Genomic DNA, 22,580 nt, shown 5'->3' with positions numbered 1-22,580 from the left:
GGTTGACAGTGCTAGCCACGGACATTCCTTAGCTGCATGGGGAAAGAGGAAGAGCCATGGCTATACCGCTACGTCCCTATGAGTTAAGACGAGCGACTTCCAGAGGCAGTAATCAACTGTTCAGCTCTCTTAACAGGTAAGGAATCCACAAGCATCTGCATGGATGCTAGCTCTAAATATATATTTTGTAGTATTAAATTTTAAAAAGTTATGAGCATATCCATGGATCCCACCTCCTACAATGTGGAATTCAGCTATGTAACTAGTACTTGGTAAGTTGCATACATAAAAATGGCTTTTTTATGATAAAATAAGATTTTATGTATACTTACCAAGTAGTTACATAGCTATACAGTGGTCCCCCCGTATTTGCGGGGGATGCGTACCAGACCCCCCGTGAATAGTTAGAACCCGCGAATGTTTGGAACCCCTATGAAAATGCTAAAAACAGCCTATTTTGTTAGTTAAAACTCAAGAAAAACCCACAAAAAATTTTCATACTTGGTTTTTTTAATAGTTTTATCACAAAAAGTGTATCTTATGATGAAATTCATCAAAAAAACCAGGAATTTGTGGATATTTATCATAGAAAAATACCGCGAATGCACAAATTTTCCGCGAATAATGCAGGGAAACGTTCCCCAGAGAAATCCGCGAATGTGTGAGTCCGCGAATCTGGAGAACGCGAATACGGGGGGTCCACTGTAGTTTCTAAAACCGTCGGCAGCTAGAATTTTTGAAATTTGCGGAAGCGCTAGTTTGTTTTGGTCAGGGGGAGTGAGGAACCAATACGGTCTGAAAATCAGTTGTTTATGCTCTATTATCCATGTGAGGGGAGGAGGGCGGGCTTTGATTATGTAACTACTTGGTAAGTATACATAAAATCTTATTTTATCATAAAGTCATTTTTTATAATATTGTATCATAAATCTATGTGTTGCTACTATTTACAAGGTTGGATAAGGGCATTTGGCTGCCCATCCAGTAACCCTATTTAATGAAAATATATATTGTGTGTTGTTGACATTCGTGAACTTTCTGAAAGAAAGTTAGTAGGATTTAAATCTGAAAAGGTCATTAACCCTTACTGGACGGATAAATATGATATTGTAACGATACAATAAAGGGATTTTGATGAAGGAAAAATCTGTTTCTGGGCGATGGGTTCGTGTCACCCTGTGAAATAATCCTTAAGTTCATTATTTCTAGGGTAAATGATCTAACAAATACCAGAGAAAAAATTAATTCAAGAAGATGTCAGTATAACTGACTCGCTCACTCTAGAAAAGAAGTGTCGGTATGGTAACAGGGGCGAGTGAGACCACTACCACGAACCCGTTGCCATTTAGAACTCTTCCACATCGAAAATCCCCCACCTGCGAGAGCCGATCCAAAGGTGAAGGCGTCTGCTACTACTACTACTACCCACGCCACACGGACTGCAGCGCCTCTAGTGGTCATCCTTTTCTCAAGATGGCCATCTTGGGCTGCAGGGTGGGATACAGGGGGGGATTTCACAGGGTGACACGAACCCATCGCCCAGAAATAGATTTTTCCTTCGTCAAAATCCCTTTTCTGGGCTCAGTTCGTGTCGCTTTGTGAAATAGTACCAGAGAAACAGCACAAGATGAACAATGAAAGGTCTCAATGAAACTATAAAATAAAATCAAAAGTTATGATACAAAAGATACAATATAAGGAGACTTATAACTAGCTCAACAGTAGAATAAACAGTTAATCATAACTTAACAATATGGTATCAAAACAAAATGCAAGAAGATTCACTAATCCTAAATTAATACGTATATACAACATAGATAATAATTAATGTGTTCTACCCTAGCATAAAAATAAGGGTAGTAACACTGAAGCACATTTCATATATACAAAATCATGTGGATGTCCCTAGCAAAAAAATAAGGGACATTCCACCATCATGTTATCATAGCAGCTAAGGCTAGAGAACCATGTAGAGCTTAACGGTAGGGTAAGAGATATTAGCCAAGGTAGGTAGAAAGGAGACCTGGATCTTCAACTACGACTACTGTGCAGAGTCAGGGGAAACTATGTTTCCCACTGCCACTGCTGAAAATTTTAAGGATTCCAAGGACTTTAGGTAATGACGCTTGAAGACTGTCGGCGATTTCCATCCAGTATATTTCTTAAGATCATCAAAATTCATATGTTGGAAATAATTAATAGAGGTCGCTACTGCCCTGATATCATGTGCTTTTGGGAATGATTCAGGATTGGCTTGTTTAATGAAGTAAAGGATCTGCTGCCTGCTTCCTTTTACTGTTAAAGTGCCACCTTTTCTCTCATAAAGAGAGGACCTGAGGATCTAGAAGATGTCCCAGACAAAAAGGCTCGTAAGGTCATTACTGGATAGAGAGAAGGGTCTTGGGGAAGAGGGATGACTTTCCAAGGTGCCCACCTTGCTAAAGGATCCTCGTTTTTAGCTAAAAAAACTCCGATCCGGGGAAAGCAAAACTTCTCCTGAAGGGAGAAATTCCACATGCCCCGCATCTCTGGATAGAGCCGACAGTTCTGAAATTCTGGCCCCTGAGGCCAAGCTTAGTAAAAATAGCGTCTTTCTAAGTAACATTATGAATGTGCAAGACGAGTTGTCAGTGTCCGAAGCTAGTTTAAGGACGTCATTAAAAACCATGAAACTGATGTAGGTCTTTCAGAAGGTCTAAGTCTAGCACAGGCTTTGGGGATAGACGTAAAGTAAGAGTCTGTTAAGTCTATTTGAAAACCCAACTGAAAGATTTTCTTCAAAGCTGATTTATTAGTGGTAATAGTGCTAGCTGCTAAACCTTTTTCAAATAAGGACCTGAAGAAGGATATAGCTAAATTCACTGTCATGGTTGTAGTGTTTGTCTCCCTCAGTAAAGATGCTAACTTCTTGACAGCAGCGTCGTACTGTCTCAGAGTTGATTCCCTCTTATCTGATTCTAGGAAGAGGATATTCTGGGGATCAATACCTGCATCTTTTTTAGCCGCAAACTTCATGAAGTCCATAAAGTTAGGGTTTTGAGAATTCCTGAGGAAGCAAACACAGTCCTCATTTGTACTGATTGAGACAGTCTGGGTTTGGGAATCCGTCGAGGTTGGAGACCCAATTCCAGTAGTAGGGGGTACCAGTTGCTCTTTGGCCAGTCCGGAGCTACTAGAGCTACCTTCCCCTTGAAAGTCCTGAGTTTGTTCAGAACTTTCAAGAGAAGATTCACTGAAGGGAAGACGAATATCCTCCTCCACTGATTCCAGTCTATGGACAAGGCGTCCGTGGCATAGGCCAGAGGGTCCAGGTTGGGGGCCACATAGCAAGGAAGCTTGTGGTTCGCTTGTGAGGCGAATAGATCTACTTGGAGACCTGGAACACTCCGGCATATCCACTGGAACGACTTGTTGTCCAGAGACCACTCCGATTCCAGAGGAACTGATTGGGACAAGGCATCCGCTATCACATTCCTTACTCCTGCTAAGTGGGTGGAGGATAGATGCCATTTATACTTGTTCGCTAGGGAGAAAATGGCTATCATGACATGGTTCACATGTTTCGATTTGGATCCCCCTCTGTTGATGCAGTGTACTACTACTGCGCTGTCCAAAACTAGTTTTATATGAGACTTCTTCAGAGGAAGGAGTTTCTTTAGGGTAAGAAATACTGCCATCGCTTCCAAAACGTTTATGTGGAGCTGGCGGAACTGAGTAGACCAAGTTCCCTGGACTTTTTTGAACTGGGAGTATCCTCCCCAACCGGTTAGAGAGGCGTCTGTGTGGATAGTTAGCACCGTAGGAGGATATTGAAGGGGAACTGACTTGGACAGATTCTTTACTTTCGCCCATGGACGAAGTTGGTTGTGAAGGATTTGCGGGATCACTGACAACTTGTCTCGAGATTTGACATTTGCTCTTGAGCGCCAAACTCGATTTATATCTTTTAACCTTGCCTTCAGAAGGATGTCCGTCACTGAGGCAAACTGGAGGGAACCTAGGATTCTTTCCTGGTTTCTCCTTGAAGCTTGCTTGTTCTTGAGGAATTGCCTCACTGACTTGGCTATTTCTTTCCTTTTGACCACCGGAATTGACAGATCGTGGGAGGATAAGTTCCATTGGATGCCTAGCCACTGAAAACGAGTCTCCGAAGTGAATCTGGATTTTGTTTTGTTTATTTGGAACCCCAGATGTTCCAGAAATTGTATTACTTTGGCTGTAGCTTTGAGGCATTCCTCGACGGTTGGTGCCCAAATCAACCAATCGTCGAGATACGCTACTACCATTATCCCTTGTGATCTCAGTTGTTGAACTACTACTTCCACTATTTTCGTGAATACTCTGGGGGCTACGTTCAGTCCGAAGGGCATCACCTTGAAAGAGAATGCTTGGTCTCCTAGCTTGAAGCCTAGGTATGGGCGAAAGTGTCTCGCAATTGGGATATGATAGTATGCGTCTGTAAGATCGATAGAGGTGGTGACGGCCCCACGGGGAAGTAAGGTCCGTACCTGTGAGATGGTCAGCATTTTGAACTTGTCGCAACGAATGAAAAAGTTTAGCTGGGACAAGTCTAAGATTATTCTTCTTTTTGAAGAGCCTTTCTTTGGCACGCTGAACAAGCGCCCTTGAAACTTTAGATGCTTGACTCTCGACACAACTCCTTTCTGAAGGAGCTCCTCTGCATAATCTGCCAATTCCTTTGATGGTAGTTGAAGGAATGATTTGGTTGGCGGGGATCTTTGATCCAACTCCAACCTAGTCCTTTGGACACGATGCTCTGTGCCCATTTGCTGAACCCCCAACTGTGACGTAAGAGGAACAGCCTCCCTCCTACCTGGGGAGCCTCACTGCTGCTGTGTGGGATGGCCTCCACGTCCCCCTCGGAAGTGCTTACCTCTGTTGGTAGCCCTTCCTGCACCTCGCTGGCAAAAGTTACCTCTCGCTCTGCTTCCCCTGGCGAACCTATTGAAGGTTTGGAAAGCCCGACTTTCAAACATAGGGTTGAAAGCCGGGGAGACAGTATAGGAGGTTGAAGGTTGGTTCTGGGGGGATAGCAAGAGGATGGGCTGGCTCTGGCCCTTTGACGTTGAAGGCTGACCCGGTTGGGTAACTGGAACGGCCTGAACGAAATGCTGCTGCTGCTGGTGTTTTCTGGTATGGTTGGAACCTCTTGGTTTTCTTTAGCTTCTTACCAGAAGAGGAAGGGTTCTCCTGCTTCCTCTTGGCTGAGATACCCCACCGAGCTCTAAGGCTTTGGTTAAGCCTTGAAGCTTCGTGGTGCACCTCATTCACCGAAGACTCTGGAAACAGGTCCGCGCCCCATATGTTGGAAGCGAGAAGCCTGTTTGGCTTGTGACGGACGGTAGCCTCTTGGAGAACATGCTTACGACAGTTTCTTCTGGCTACAAAAAAGTCATAAGCATCCGCCTGCACCGTCTGTAGTTGGGATTTAGCCAAGATCTTGAAGAGAGGTTCCGTACCATAAGAAAGAGCAGCCATTTCAGTTATGACTAGGGAGTAGAGCGACCTCCCTAGCCTAGTCCTTGCATCGAATTCTGCCTGAATGGGGCTATCAGGCAGTCTAGGTAGTTTCTCACTGAACTGTTCCATGGCACAGTCCGGTTTTAACTTTCCTCCCGTGAAGGTAGCCGGTAGGTTCTCCCATAGGTCACCAAACGCAGGGAAGAGGGGAGATGTAGGCTCTGCTTCCCTGAGCTGTGGGAGGGGCTCATCCTTCATAGCCGCTTGTAAGGTCGTCTCCATCATTTTTGTTGTGAAGGGGAGTGATGCCTCTTCCTCCGTGGCAAAAATGGTGAAGGGGCTCTTGAAGGCCTGGAGTCTGGTGTTGGAGCAATCCCAGTCCTCCAGACAGTGAACCCACTCCCTCTGGGCGTGGTCCCTACTATACAGGACAGTCTCTCTAGGGATCTTGTCTTCCCTATTGAGAGCTGTCTCTGTCAGCCTCACATAACCCATGAAAGGTGGGGTCAATCCAGCAGGATAGAACTCGAAGTCCTCGATCCTTCTCGTTCCATACTCCGGTATTGAGATCATGCCATCCTTGAAGGGAGCATAGGCTGCTACCCTCCAAGGATTGCTCATGGAAAATGCTGGCAGGGAGTCATAAGCAGGTAACTGGGCCAGACCAGTTCCTACGACCGGAAAGTTGGCCTGAGGAGTCTGGTTCAGGCCAGCAAAGCGATTGTCATGGTCAAGTACACGGTCCGACAGGTCCTGGATAGACTGACCTGACTGGTTGATCGTGTTGGAGAGTTGAGCAAACATTTGCTTGAACCTCGTACCAAGCGATCCAACCATCTCACCTACTTGCTGTAGAACTCCTGCCGAGAAGGCAGCGGGGTCAAAGGCACTAGGTGCCGTGATCCCGGCAGGAGTCACCGGAGGAGTTCCAGCAGCAACAGGAGAGGATGCTGGCTCGGCTGGAGCGCAGACCTTCTCCTTAGAAGCTTTGCTTCTTGACCCTCTTGAGTGTGAAGGTTCTGTTTTAATCTTCACTGCTCCGGAATAGGAGGCCGAAGACTTGCGTGAAGAGGAAGACGACGTCTTTTTGGGCGCCGTCTTCTGCTCTCTGTATCCCTTCACCTTAGGGGGCACAGAAACAGTAGGCGTACTAGTAGGGATCTCAGATCCCGTAAAGCATTGGAAAGAAGAAGAAGGAACAGGGGAAGAAGATCCAGGTGCGCCCAAGGGAAGCCCTTGAACGCCCGAAGCACCTACCTCGACTAATAAGTCCTCCGCACCTACCGTCATTGGCTCTAAATTGATATCTAGGGTGGCGACGTCCGGCACGATGCCCTGGCTTGCCACTCCAACGAAGGCCTGCTCCACCTGCAGTTGAATAGACGCTATCGTCGGAGCTGCTGCGGCGGGGTCTACATATCCGGTTGCTTTGCCACCGGGGAAGATCTGGACAGCCAACTTCTTGTCTAATATGTAGGGCTGTCCTTTGGGGGCGTTCTTCCCGAAGCCACCAACCCAGGCCCTCAGGGTAGCTAGGGCGACTTCTTTCACAGCAGCAGCCTGAAAGAGAGGGCCAATGTAGTCCTTATGGCGGAGCTCCAGGACGAATCATGAAGAAAGAAAGGCTTAATATCTAATAACTTAAAACTAGAATATATTGATACATATATGATGGAGAAAGTAAACCTACATTGATATCTACTTACTCCGTCTGAAAACTGACTCAAGAGGTCATAGCAGATGGTGCATGCCTCGTGGTGCCAAACAATTAGGTCGCCATGGGTAGTGGCGCACGGGGCGTGAGTTCTGCACACCTCGTGGCCACAGGGGTCCTGGAGAACTGCGTTACAACCCGGTTCCTGACAATTAGTAGCCTGTAAGTGGAAAGATACATGAGTATCGGTGTTATACACTTCCAGTCTATAGTAGTACTCCGTTGCACGCCGGAGCACTATAAAATTTTTAAAACAATCCTCCCCTGAAATACGTGTGAAAGCTAGGATGTTCTGGTTGGAGTCCCCGGTGTACACCGGAGAAAGGAAAAGGATCCAACCAGAAGTATAATACAACCATAGCGAGTTTCAGGAGCAGAAAACCACGCCGGAGAACAGAGGAGGATGTCATAAAATTAAACTAAAAAGGGTACATAAGGAGCATGTATGCTCTACACAGATAATAATACATGCCTCTTTTCCGACTACTAGAGGAGTGCCTGGGTAAGGAAGCAAGCGCTCCGCCGGTAGCGGAAAGGAGGTAGTAGGTAAGCTTCTAGGACCACTGGATTCATCCCACTCCGGTGGCTGGCGGAGCCAGCCCTTCCCCCCAACAACCGAAGGGGCCCCCGGCTAGCGAGCAGGGGCTCCGTCCGTTGGTGGTGGGAGAGAATGAAAGGGGGAGGGGGAGGAAGAGCGAGCGGGACACACCGGAGAGGACCGAAGCGGCCGGAGGGAGGGGTGGCCAACCCCAACCCCCTTCCACGCCGGAGCTCCCCGGAGCCCGAGGCGAATAAGTGGTCCCCCAGTCTCCCAGCTGTCCGGACCTCCCAGAGACCCCCTCGAGAGAGAGAAGAGGAGGGAGGTGCTCGCGCGGTTGCCATGACGACCGAAGCGAGCCCGGGCAGACCCCCCCCTTACCGCACAGAAGGGGAGGAAGGGAACTGGGTAGGGCGACCAGAGGGACACGTGATCACAGGTGGACCAACAGATGATACACAACACAACCACTAGGCTAGTGACCACATGAACCCAACCGTACCAAGGGCGAAATGAAACAAACTGTACGAAAGGAAATGCAACAGAACCGCCTAAGGAAATGCAACAGAACTGCCTAGGTACTGGACGCCCTAACAGCTAACCTAACACAGACAGTAAATAATCAATAATAAAATAATAAATAATAAATAATTACACATCGTAAAAGGATGGAAGAAGGAACACACGAGTGAGAGAAAAAGAAGTCCAGGAGGAGAAGGACTGTTCCGAAGAACAGCTGACTACTCGAACAGCTGGACTAGGGAAATAAACACTGTAGCCCTAAATACCTAGACAAGAGAGACATGCATGAATGAACAAATCAAGGTATGGGCTGTGAATTCCTAGATCCTATAATAAGATGTAAAATAAGTAGAATAACACGTGACAAGAACCCATGAAAGGTAATGATGAAAGATGTCCCAGTATGGAGGACTGGGAAATCTAATCAAGCACGAGGCGGGCCCATGGCCGCCATGAGTCAACCGGGCGACCGTATATGACCTAAAAAACGGAAAATACTGGTTCCTGGTAGACAAAAGAACAAAATCGAAACCTTTCGGGTACTTAACTTAACTTAGCTGCGGCGATAACTGAACGTTCCATGATAACGAAAGTAATCCACAAGAACGAGAACAACACAGAGCAAAAAAGTCACGTGCGTCGTTGACGAGCTAACAGAAAAGGATGACCACTAGAGGCGCTGCAGTCCGCGTGGCGTGGGTAGTAGTAGTAGTAGCAGACGCCTCCACCTTTGGATCGGCTCTCGCAGGTGGGGGATTTTCATGTGGAAGAGTTCTAAATGGACAACGGTTCGGGTTGTGGTAGTGGTCTCACTCGCCCCTGTTACCATACCGACACTTCTTTTCTAGAGTGAGCGAGTCAGTTATACTGACATCTTCTTGAATTTATTTTTTCTCTGGTATTTGTTAGATCATTTACCCTAGAAATAATGAACTTAAGGATTATTTCACACAGCGACACAAACTGAGCCCAGAAAAGTTTGTTCATACTTACCTGGCAGATATATATACGTATAGCTGTCTTCAGAGAATACAACTATATATATATATATCTGAGAGGTAAGTTTCATGAACAAAATATATCGATATGCAGCTCCTCAGGCCGGGTAAACTTTGAGGTTGGCTGATTTAAAAAAAAAAAAAAAAAAAAAACATCAATGTAAAGAGGAAGAACGAAGAAAAATTCTCCCTACCTTCTACGAGAAGTTGAAAATGGCTATTTATAACCCTTTGTGGGGCCTCTTTTACAAGATAATCTTAAATTTTTCCAGTAAATTATTTGATTTGATTTTGTAAAAATTATAATTAGTACAGCTCACACAATATCAAAACAGATAAGAAATAAAATCAGTAACCAGTTCTTAGCATATTTGTTGAAAAATATTTACGTAAATTTACCAAGAACAAAGATTCAGTAACTTTGTTATTTTTACAAGTTTTTTCTAATATTTCTTTGCACTTTTGTTTGCAAAATTACATTTACAACCGGTATACTTTCGTAAAAGACAAGAACAAAAACCAACACAGCAATGCCTTGGTATATTTATGAGCAAATTTACAAAAAGACTTTTTGCAAGACAGACGTAATACATTCCCCCTTGAAGTTAGAAGCAGAACTGAAGTCCTGAGATAGCCGTGGTTTTGGCCAGTGCAAAAGTTGCCATTAGTGAATTTATGGGCTATAGAAGAAGTATTGGCACCTCTTTCCCACCTGATTCTTTCCAAATCGAAGGCGCTTAATATTGTTTATCTACAGGATCAATCCATCCAACACCCCTAACCTGTTACTACTACTCCCGAGGAGCAATCTGTCCATTAAGGGTTAAGGTTGAGATGCAAAATTTTGAAATATGTAAACTGTTGTATAAATTGAAATTTATTGTGCTGTAATGTTAGTGAAAATGTTTAGTTTAGTGTTACTGTTTTGAATAAAAATGACTGATACCGTTTCTGACATTGTCAAAGTTCAGTTTCATTTTTTTTAATTCAGGCCATGTGTGGAATACATTCAGCAGTGATTCATGGTCTACAATCTGTGCTGAAGGTCTCTACATTGACCATGGTGCTCTAAGTTGTCTTTCTCCTGATGGAAAGCTTTTTGTTGTCAATCCAAAAACCAAAAGCTCAGTGGTAAGTAGGGGCGAATCTTACTTCAAGTTTTAGTAGTTTTCCCTGAAGTCTGTAGAAATATTTGACTACTGTCAGTTGTCAAAAAGCCTTGATTCACACTTCCTAATATTTCTTAGAGACTTCCATAAATGGCATCAGATGCTAAAGTTTCTAATTTTTTGTATTGACATAAGAATGATCAGTCATATAGCAGCATATTTTATGAATATTTTCTAATGAGGATTTATACAGTTTAAGAGAAAACTTACAAAGTAAACTTCATATGATTTTTTTACTCAACACTTCATGTTTTTAATACTAAATAAATAGTAATTTTGGACCTTTACTTTTCAGCCTTTAGAACTTGTAAATAATGAATGCATAGCTAGTGTAAGCCAACGACCTGAAGCTATGTGGGTGGTAACAGCTACTGGAGATATATACATAAGAGTTGGGTTGTCTGCAAAGTCGCTGTTAGGGACACGATGGGAACAGCTCGACTTGCACCAGATCAGTAAGTTGATGAGGTTGTTTAATACACTATACATACATATCTCTCTCTCTCTCTCTCTCTCTCTCTCTCTCTCTCTCTCTCTCTCTCTCTCTCTCTCTCTATATATATATATATATATATATATATATATATATATATATATATATATATATATAGATATAATATATATATATATATATATATATAGTATATATATATATATCTAATATATCTTAATATACATTCATTCATTCTCATTCACAAGGTTTTGACATGTCAGATTCTGGAAAGAAAGCACTGGGATTCAGAAGTTATATGATGCATTTTATTTAATTTTAGCTGGTAACCTAATGCTAGTGCCATTTAATATTACTCAAAAGGAGCAAACATTCATAGACCAAGGCGAACAAATCTTCAGCAAGCTTCCACATAGTAGAAAACCCATATGTGAAAGAGAAGGAAATAAGTACATTAATGCAAGTTAACAAACAGATACAAATTTTCATATAACAGTCCATTGAAATTTAAAATACCCTGTGCTGGTTCCATGTAGACCATTTGCACTCTACTTTTAATGAAAGGAGAGAAAAACTTTGGTACTGGCTAGTATGTCATTGTAGCATTTCTAGTAGTCTTTGCTAAGGATGGCAAACAATGCATCTTACAGTGAGTCTGAATCATAATGGTGATTGATAGAAAAATTTTTTTAAAAGACCCCTTTGAGTAGTTATGAGTAAATGGTAGATTCCTCGAGGCAGTTAACATCTAAACTGAACAATAATTCTCAATGGCAGAAAAATATCTAAATCATGTGGCAGTGATATCATCTTTTATTTTCCAGGTGATGTCCATCTGTGCCATCTGTCATGTGGCACAGAGGTTGTCTGGGGAGTAGATACTCGGGGGGGCGTGTACATGCGTCAGGGCCCACTTACTCCTCCCCCTCTCGAATCTCTACCACCAGCCTGGATCCAGGTTGATGCTACGCCTCTAAAAGGAAATGCGATATTTACAAAGGTATTGTATATTCAAGAATTATTCAGTGCACTTTGACTTTATCTGTATATAAATTGACTTTCTAGTGTAATATTTCATTACAACATAATAATCATTAGATATTTGAGCTTGTAAAGAATAAATCTTATGGCAGTGTGATTATTATTAATTATTAGTATTGCTAAAGTGTACGTTATTTTGGTCATTAAAATTATATTTTTGTATATTCCAAGTATTTTCAAGATCATTTTTTTTCAGGTATATGTGGGGATGAAAACACACATGGTGTGGGGACTTGATTCTAGTCATCGTGTTTATGTGAGAGAGGCTATATTTCCAGAGATACCAATTGGAATTTCATGGGTTTTAGTTCCAGGACTATTGGCTCTTCAGTTATCCATTAGGTATGCTACATATCATGCAAATTTTTAAGTGGATATAGTTAAAATATCTAACAATGGAGCATTAGGAAACACAACCATAATCATGAGTGCATTAGAAAACACTGTTCATCTCTGTGAATGCTTAGAAATATTCAACTTATGCTTTCCTTCTGGACACAGAAATTTACAGGCTTCATAATATTGCACAAATCACATTCCTTAATTATATTCTGTAGCTAGTCCTGAGATAGTTACCAATTATGTGTAAATTTAGTTAATTTTAGCACTGCATAAATTGTATTTTAAATTATCTTAAACTCAGATTTGATTCTGTCCTGGTCTTGGCTTTTGACAGTAAGGCAGACTACAGTATAGTATATATACCTTGGTTCTTAAATAATATTGTCATTAGTAAGATGTTTTATTAATAATTAATCCAAAACATAAACATACTGGCTTCTCATCTTATCATGAAAGGCTTTTGACAAACCTTACAAGGAGGAGCCCCACATGCTGTGTACTGTGCTTACAGAGCATTTGTTTTTTTTATTTTTTCCCATCTTGGGTAAGTGTCATGACTCAACCAGTGTTTATATATTGGTTTATTTTTTATTTTCAGTGAAAATGAAGTTTATGCATTGACGATTAATGGTGAAATTTTCAAGCGCACTGGGGTAACCGAAATCAACTACATTGGGGACACATGGGATAAGATACCTGGAAATCTTACTAGAATTTCAGGTAATAGTTTAATTTTTTATGTATTTTTTCATTATATATAATTAATGTGAAACTTGGTTATATGAATTTTACAGTAATAGTGAGCGTAACTGTACCTTGTGTTCTACGTTATCAAGTTTCCAGAAATACTTGACAATTTAGTTTTAATGAAAAGCATTTTACTACCATGTCAGAGTTTGTAGATAATACTTCCTTAAATTTTTTGTTTAAACAAGTACTTCATTAACACTAACTTTTGTCAAGTTATGTGGTAATACATAAGAACTAATATAATTTTATTTCTATGGTTTTCTTACTGGAATTTTTTCCATTATTGTTTAGTTTTTTTATTTACTAATTATTTTTCAGTTACAACTGACAATCGCTTGTGGGGTCTCAACAGTAATGGTCATATATGTAGACATGAAAAGCTGTTGTCAACGGAAGCGCCCAGCGAAAAAACAGAAACAATTCACGATGTGTTTCTTTCAGATGGAAGTGAGGAATGGGAAATGCTGTGATATTATATTACCTCATCCCCTGCTTTAATATGTACAGTGTATGCTCCCTGGTACATATTATCATTGCAAGGTTGGAGGGATAGGTCTATTTTAACCACAAATGTAACGGAATTAAAGTAATGAATGGAACTGCTTTTAGAAATGAATGCGGATTCTATATCAATCTCATTTGGTTGACCTCAAAGTGGTACAAAAGAAGTCCTTGTTTTTTAATCAAAGTAATTAATTTTGAGCTTAGCTATAATGAACTGTACCATGCGTACGTGTGGACAAGGTTTTAAAATGGATGCTTTTAACAGAATGCCATACCATATACAGGCAGTCCCGAGTTAAGGTGGTCTTGACATAAGTCGATCCAATCTTACAACACTTTTCAAAATTATTCATGGAAAATTTGCCTCCGAATTGAGGCGAAATTCCAAAGTTAAGGTGACATTAGGCTGGGTACTCTTTTCTGAGCTACTTTATGTAAAGTAAGTGTCACCATTCTTCCAGTGTGCAAGCCAACCACAGGAGTAAAGGCCCGACTTTAGTCGCACCTCAGGAACAGCGCTCTGCCGTAACTTGGGGATTGCCTGTACTTGTTAATTTTACTTTTGTTGTTTGCGTTTTTTTTTTAAAGGACAACCCGTTTTTAAGCTTGACCTCATAATGTAAACTTTTATATATATACATATACATATATATATGCATGTGTGTTGCACAACATGTCAAGTGGTCTTTGTTATTATGTAAAATACCATAATGGCTCAAGTAAATTTGCTGATGGCAGTCAGGTTGTTCCTTTTTATGTCATGAATTTCAGAAAGCATCATGGAAATGTAAGTTTAACAATGCTAAAATTAAAACATGCATTTATATACTTTGGGATGACTTTTCATTGATAATGGCAGTTGAGTGTATAAATGAGCAATTATGTGATATTACCAGACTACCTTGACATTACGAAATGGAAGCTTTAAGGAATGTTGGGAGTCAACAAAGCAATATAGTACAGTATAGAATTTATAAAGATATATATATATATACTATATGTTATGTGTACACTTTTTTATTTTTCAATTTAAAATTCAATAAATTGTGCTTAAATTTCTATAAACTTGTGAAAAACTTTCAAATGTTTTCTTTTTTATGATAATCCTTATTAGCAGAAGAATCAAAGGCTAGTGTTATGATCAGACAGTTTCTATTCAAAGCAAGTGCTCTCTTGCTGTTTTGTTTTTGCCACATATTCCAGAACAAAACTTTGCTGCCAAAATCTTGTTATCAAACTGTAATTAATTTAAAAAAATGTTCAGTTTCAGTATAATTTTCAAGCAGTTTTTAAGCACCTCACCTCTTTCTAAAGTATGGATGACATTTAAGTGTTCTCAAATAATTCACAATATAGTTTTATTATATCCAACGTCTTGCTGCTTTCCCATAACGATGGTCTAAAGAGTAAACACACTGCTTCTAAGATTTCATAAACCAAGCAGAAAAGGCGATACTATAGTAGATTCACATCAACTGTGCATCTGAAGTCTAGGCCAGTCCCTTACAACGCTCTTGATTGGCTATTGATAAGCCAATCACAGGACTGGAAATTCTGTCTCTTGAGATTTCACATATGCAGGATGTATGTTCCATCTCTCCTGAGGGATGCTTTTGAAAGACATATCCCTCAGGAGATGTGGAACATACATCCTGTCTATGTGAACTCTTGAGAGAGACTGAAAGTTTTCTTCCCTGTGATTGGCTTATCAACAGTCAATCAGGAGCATTGTACGGGACGGGCCTAGACTTCAGATGCACGGGCAATGTGAATCTATTATAGCTTGAACAGAGTTCAAAATTTAAATAACTGAGCAATCTATGTTGTTGACAGTTGATCATCAACGAATGACAATGCAACAATTTAGTCTCATTCATATACTGTGGACAAAAATATTCAGATATATAATGGACAGGATGATAGTGGTTTATGCCCCAAAGCGAAGGGAAGGCAAAAAATCACTAAGGAGAACAAGTTCAAAGCTTTCTTAATGTTCTGAGTCAATTAGATATGAACCTAATGGATAAAACAATTTACAAATAGTAGAAATATAAATATTAAGAAGATTGACCAATTATTTTGACCAATTATTTAACTTAATAATCAACGTGAATTAGAAGTTGGCTGTAAGTCCTCACATATTAACAACAGTCTTAAATAGCGCCTCAGTGGCATGATCGGTATGGCCTAGGCCTGCCACCTCGGTGGCCGCGAGTTCAATTCTCGGCCATTCCATTGAGCAGTGAGAGATGTGTATTTCTGGTGATAGAACTTCACTCTCGACGTGGTTCGGAAGTCACGTAAAGCCGTTGGTCCCGTTGCTGAATAACCACTGGGTCCATGCAACGTAAAATCACAATACAAACAAACAATCTTAAATAGTACAACACATTCAATAGTTAATACTGAACTGTTTTTTTTATTGTTACTTAATAGGTACAGCAGTGACATTAACTCTGCCTTGGAACTTTTATTTCTTCATCATGGACCTATTATGCTTAAAATTTTTTACAATCCAGCCTTAAAATTTTCACAATTATTCACCTTTTTTTATGTTTTATCTTCCATTTGTTTATACTTGAGGTTACTCATCAGAGTGGCCTAATTATACCCTCGTTATACAGTAGTACCTCGAGATACGAAAGGCTCAACTTACGAAAAATCCAAGTTACGAAAGCCAATACGAAAAATTTTACTGCTCTACATACGAAAAGTTTTCAAGATACGAAAGGTTGTTGCTATAAATTCCCGAGATTCGCCCGGACCACCGAGAACAATTTTAAAACTCCCGCGCCGCCAACTGAGTAAACTCGCCACCATCCTCCCGCTCTCCCATTGGTTCCTGATGCTAGTCACCCCATAAGGTCCTGCTCTCCTATTGGTCAGCATCTACCCCTTGTGCTTTAAGTATTCTATTGGTAAAAGGATGCTGTAAATTGAAAAAATTAGTATTCATGCAATACATTTAATAAAAAAAAACATTAGGTAAAGATAGAATAAAGAATAGAAATGAATGGTTATTATACTGTTTGGTAGTTTCAGTAGTTGAAGAGAGATAATGAAAATTTATGGCTTACTGTGTAAAAGTGATTGCTTGGCGATCGTTCGATACTCATAAGTGCTGGATGTAAACAGACGTTTGGAAGCTTTTTTTTTGTTTATTATAGTTAATGGTTACTTAATAATTATTTGAAATGAGTACATGCAATACATTTAATAAAAAAAATGTGAATTAGATATCATAATATATAAAATAAATCAGACTGTCAACAAATACGCATTTTTTAGAATTCTTCTTCTGTTTTATTATTACGTTACGTATACGTATTACATGTTTCATTATAGCTGTCAGTAACTCGGTATCTCCGTTAGGTAAAGATAGAATAAAGAATAGACATGAATGGTTATTATACTGTTTGGTGGTTTCATTAGTTGAAGAGAGATACTAATGACAATTTATGGCTTACTTTGTGGCTTACTGTGTGCTAGGAAAAATGATTGCTTGGCGCTCGTTCCATACTCGTAAGACGGGTAACATCTGAATGTAAACAATCGATTGGAAGGTTTGTTTTTTGTTTGTTTGTGTATTATAGTTAATGATTAATTAGTAATTATTTGAAATGAGTACATCCTGATTATTTATACAGTTTATTGGCATATTCTAAGCTTTTAGCTCTTAGGTTTAGATGTCGGAATCATAGACTAGGCTACGGTAGCAACCGCTAACATAGGCTAGGCTTATTGCTAAGGGACATAAAGTCCTAATATATGCAGTAAAAATGGGGTTGAACATTATATGCAGTTGAATAATACTCAAGTATGTACAGTATTTTGTCTTTTTGGAGTCATATTTCTTCCGTTGTAACCCTAGAACATGTGTTTTAGGCCTGGAAATATAATTTACTGGGGTGTTTTTGGAGGGTTTGGAACGGATTAGCCATTTTACATGTTAAATGTGTTCCAAGATACGAAAAACTCTTGATACGAAGGCCGTCTCGGAACGGATTAATTTCGTATCTCGAGGTACCACTGTATATATAAATATATATTTCTGGGCTCAGTTCATGTCGGCCTGTGAAATAATCCTTAAGTTCATTATTTCTAGGTAAATAACCTAATAATTACCAGAGAAAAAATAAAATCAAGAAAATGTCAGTAAAACTGACTCGCTCACTCTATAAAAGAAGTGTCGGTATGGTAACAGGGGCGAGTGAGACCACTACCACGAACCACTTGCCATTTAGACATTCCACCTCAAAATCCCCCACCTGAGAGAGCTGATCCCAAAGGGTGATGCGCCCGCTACTACTACTAATACCGACGCCAAGCGGAGTGCAGCGCCTCTAGTGGCCATCCTTTTTCATTAGCTCATCAACAACACCCGCGTTTTTTTTTCTCTCTCGTGTTGTGTTCGCTTTTATTGGGATTTTATCCAAGATAGAACGCGCTGCTATCGCCATGGCTAAGTTAAGTGCCCGAAAGGTTAAGATTTTGTATTTTTGTCTTCCAGGGACCAGTATTTTCCGTTTTTTAGGTTATATACGGTCACCCGGTTGACTCGTGGCGGCCATGAGCCGCCTCGTGTTGTTAAGATTTCCCAGTCTTCCATACTGGGACGTCTTTATTCCTTCATGGGCTCTTATTTTGCGTTCATCTTCTTATTTACATCGTATATTAGAATTTAGGATCCACAGCCCATACCTTATTACCTATTATCTCTTTGGTTTTGGTATTTAGGGCTATACTGTTCTTCCCCAGTCCAGCATCCCAGCTTTTGCTCTTCATCGGCTACGGCTGGCTCCGAGTAGTCGACTGGTCTCCGGATCAGTTTGCCTTCTCCTGGACTCCTGTCTCTCCCACTCGTGTGTTCCTTCTATTCTTTTACGATGTATTTATTTATTTATTTAGTGTTATATTATTCAGTGTTATTTTAGTGTGTTAGGCTAGCTTTAGGCGCCCAGTACCTTGGTTTGGTACAGTTGGGTTCACGTGGTCTCTGCCTAGTGGTTGTGTTGCTACCGCACCTTGGTCCACCCTCGATCACGTGCTCCTCTGGGCGCCTTACCCACTCCCTTCCCTCCCTTCCACGCGGTAAGGGAGGGGTCTGGCCGGGCCCTCCTCGGTTGTCATGACAACCATTTTAGCCTACTTCCCTCTCTCTCTGAAGAGGGCCCTAGGAGGTCCAGGTCAGCTGGGTGCCTGGGTGACCACTTATAGTCTCGGGTACCGGGGTATCCGATGTGTAAGGGGGTTGCGGTTGGCCACCCCTCCCCCCCGCTCGCCGCGGCCACTTCCGGTGTTCCCGTTCGCTCAACCCCATACCCCGTTCCTCCCATGACGGACGGAGCCCCTGCTCACTAGCCGGGGGCCCCTTCGGTTGTCTGATATTACTGGCTCCGCCAGTCGCCGGGGTAGGGATCTACTAGTGGTCTCAAAGCTTGCCTACTGCTACCTTCTTTCCGCTATCGGAGGAGAGCTTGCTTACTTACCCGGGCACTCCTCTAGTAGTCGGAAGGAAGGCATGTCTTACTCTCTGTCGTAGTATACATGCCCCCTTTTATATATTACTATTGTTGTTATCTTATCATTAACTGCCTCCGCCGTTCTCCGTCGTGGTTTTTCCTCCTCTGGGCTTTCTCACCACTCCTGGTTGCTCTCCTCCTCTGTTCCTGGCGTACGCCGCGGATCCCAACCAGACCGCCCTACAAACCACACGTATTGCGGTAGAGGATTAGTTTTACTTTAACTTGCATACTCCGGCATGCAACGGAGTTCATGTTAGGCTGTAAGTGTGTAATCTCGATACTCATGTATCCTTCCACTTACAGGCTACCAATTGCCAGGAACCAGGCTGCAATGCAGTCCTCCATGACCCCTGTGGCCACGAGGAGTGCAGGACCCACGCCCCGTGCGCCACTACCCACGGCGAGTTGATTGTCTGGCACCACGAAGCATGCATTATATGCTATGACCTCGTGAGTCAGCTTTTGGATGGGGTGAGTAGGTTACTGGACAATTTTTCTTACAATCAGTTATCTATGTTTTAGTCTTAAGTCTTATTTTAAGCTGTAACTCCGCCATTAGAGGCTTCATACGGCCCTCTCTTTCAGGCTGCCACCGTGAAGGAAGTCGCCTTAGCAACCCTGAAGGCTTGGGTAGGCGGCTTTGGCAAAAACGCTGCCAAGGGACAGCCGTACATACTGGACAAGAAGTTGGCTGTCCAGATCTTTCCAGGAGGGAAAGCGACGGGGTACGTAGACCCCGCCACGGCAGCCCCAGCCATAGCCTCCATTCAGCGTGAGGTGCAGCAGGCCTTTGGAAGCATTTCGATTCAAGAAATGGTGCCGGACGTCGCCAACCTAGATATCAACATTGAGCCAAATGCGGTAGGTGTTGAGGACTAGTTGGTCGAGGTAGGTACTTCGGGCGCCCAAGGGTTACCTTTGGGCGCACCTGGATCTTCTTCTCCTGTTCCTTCTCTTCTTCTTCCTTCCAAGGCTTCACGGGATCTGAGATCCCTTCTCCTTCGCCTGCTGCTTCTGTGCCCCCGAAAGTGAAGGGACACAGAGAGCAAAAGATCCTCCAGAAGACGACAACCAAAAAGTCGTCGTCTTCTTCATCACGTAAGTCTTCGGCATCCTACGCCGGAGCAATGAAGGCGAAGTCTGACTCTTCCCATTCAAGAGGGTCAAGAAGCAAGGCTTCTAAGGAGAAGGTCCGAGCTCCGGCCAAGCCAGTACCTTCTCCGGTAGCTACCGGATCCGCTCCGGTGACTCCTGTCGGGATGGCAACACCTAGTGCATTCGATCCCGCCACCTTCTCGGCAGGAGTGTTACAGCAAGTAGGAGAGATGGTCGGTTCGCTTGGTACGAGATTTGAGCAAATGTTTGCTCAACTCTCCAGCAGTATCAACCAGTCCGGCCAATCGATTCAGGACCTTTCTAATCATGTTATGGAACACGATAATCGCTTCGCCGGCCTGAATCAGTCTCCACAGACTAACTTCCCCGTAGGAGGTACTGGTTTGGTCCAGTTACCACCTTATGAATCCCTGCCGGCCTTTTCTATGAACAATCCTTGGAGGGTGGCAGCCTATGCTCCCTTCAAGGATGGTATGATCTCTATTCCGGAGTGTGGAACGAGAAGGATTGAGGACTTCGAGTTCTACCCCCCCGGATTGACTCAGCCTTTCATAGGATATGCCAGGCTAACTCAAACAGCGCTCAATAGGGAAGACAAGATCCCTAGAGAGACTGTTTTGTACAGCAGGGATCATGCCCAAAGGGAGTGGGTTCACTACCTGGAGGATTGGGATTGCTCAAATACCAAACTCCAGGCCTTCAAGAGCCCCTTCACCATCTTTGCCACAGAGGAGGAGGCTTCACTCCCCTTTACGACAAAGATGGTGGAGACGACTCTTCAGGCTGTACTGAAAGATGAACCCATTTCGCAGCTAAGGGAAGCAGAACCAACATCTCCTCTCTTCCCTGCGTTTGGCGAACTGTGGGAGAATCTGCCGGCCACCTTTATAGTGGGAAAGCTAAAACCGGACTGTGCTATGGATCAGTTCGGTGAGAAGCTCCCTAGACTGCCTGATAGCCTTATTCAGGCAGAGTTTGATGCTCGGACTAGGCTAGGGAGATCACTTAACTCCCTAGTCATTACGGAGATGGCTGCCCTCTCATACGCGACGGAGCCTTTGTTTAAGATCCTCGCGAAGTCTCGGCTTCAATCGGTCCAGGCAGACGCTTTCGACTTTTTCACAGCTAGGAGAAATTGTCGCAAGCATGTGTTGCAAGAAGCCACCATTAGACACGAACCTAATAGGCTTCTTGCTTCCAACATGTGGGGTGCGGACCTCTTCCCAGAAGCTTCTGTGAATGAGGTACACCACGAGGCTTCAAGGCTTAACCAAAGCCTTAGAGCTAGATGGGGTATCTCATCCAAGAGGAAGCAGGAGAACCCATCCTCTTCTGGTAAAAAGCTGAAAAAGACCAAAAGGTTCCAGCCATACCAGAAGCACCAGCAGCAGCAGCACTTTGTCCAGGCCGTCCCAGTTACCCAACCGGGTCAGCCTTCGACGTCAAAGCAGAACCAACCCATCCTCCTGCTGTCCCCTCAAAACCAGCCCTCAACCTCGTACACCGTCTCGCCGGCTTTCAACTCCATGGATGAAAGCCAAGCATTCCCTACCTTTAATAGGTTCTCGAGGGGAAGCAGGGCGAGAGGCAACTTTCGTCAGCGAGGTTCGGGAAGAGCTGCAAGTAGAGGCAAGCACTTCAGAGGAGGACGTGGAGGTCATCCCGCACAGCAGCAGTGAGACTCCCCAGGTGGTAGGAGAGGCTGTTCCTCTTCCGTCACAGGTGGGGGTTCAGCAAATGGGCACAGAGCATCGTGTCCAAGGGATTAGGTTGGAGTTGGATCAAAGATCCCCCACCAAACAAATCATTTCTCCAAGTACCATCAAAGGAGTTGACAGATTATGAGGAGGAGCTCCTTCAGAAAGGAGCTGTGGCGAGAGTCAAGCATCTAAAATTTCAAGGGCGCTTGTTCAGCGTGCCAAAGAAAGGCTCGTCAAAAAGAAGAGTAATCTTAGACTTGTCAAAGCTAAACTCTTTCATTCGTTGCGACAAGTTCAAAATGCTGACCATCTCGCAGGTACGGACCTTACTTCCCCGTGGGGCCGTCACCACCTCTATCGATCTTACAGACGCATACTATCATATCCCCATCGCGAGACACTTCCGCCCATACCTAGGTTTCAAACTAGGAGACCAGACATTCTCTTTCAAAAAGATGCCCTTCGGACTGAATGTAGCCCCCAGGGTATTCACGAAAATAGCGGAAGTAGTAGTTAAACAACTGAGATCGCAAGGGATAATGGTAGTAGCGTACCTCGACGATTGGTTGATCTGGGCACCAACCGTCGAGGAATGTCTCAAAGCCACAAAGAAGGTAGTTCAATTCCTGGAACATCTGGGGTTCCAGATAAACAAAACGAAATCCAGATTCACTCCGGAGACTCGTTTTCAATGGCTAGGCATCCAATGGGATTTATCCTCCCACAATC

At 42.7% G+C, this 22,580-nt stretch overlaps 1 protein-coding gene across 1 annotated transcript in view; it reads left to right on the top strand.

The window, feature by feature from the left end:
- The window catches only part of LOC135195537 (tectonin beta-propeller repeat-containing protein 2-like), a gene marked incomplete in the record, with an annotated part of 77,636 nt that extends 63,033 nt beyond the window's left edge, over positions 1–14,603 (top strand). The window contains 6 exon segments of the mRNA XM_064221788.1: positions 10,245–10,384; positions 10,718–10,877; positions 11,698–11,873; positions 12,111–12,256; positions 12,855–12,976; positions 13,325–14,603. Of these exon segments, the coding sequence (XP_064077858.1) occupies positions 10,245–10,384; positions 10,718–10,877; positions 11,698–11,873; positions 12,111–12,256; positions 12,855–12,976; positions 13,325–13,476 (896 nt within the window).
- Positions 14,604–22,580: the final 7,977 nt, after the last annotated feature.

This window comes from Macrobrachium nipponense, chromosome 16 (genome assembly GCF_015104395.2).
Source record: "Macrobrachium nipponense isolate FS-2020 chromosome 16, ASM1510439v2, whole genome shotgun sequence".
Taxonomy (NCBI): domain Eukaryota; kingdom Metazoa; phylum Arthropoda; class Malacostraca; order Decapoda; family Palaemonidae; genus Macrobrachium; species Macrobrachium nipponense.
This window is presented reverse-complemented; position numbering and strand designations above follow the sequence as displayed.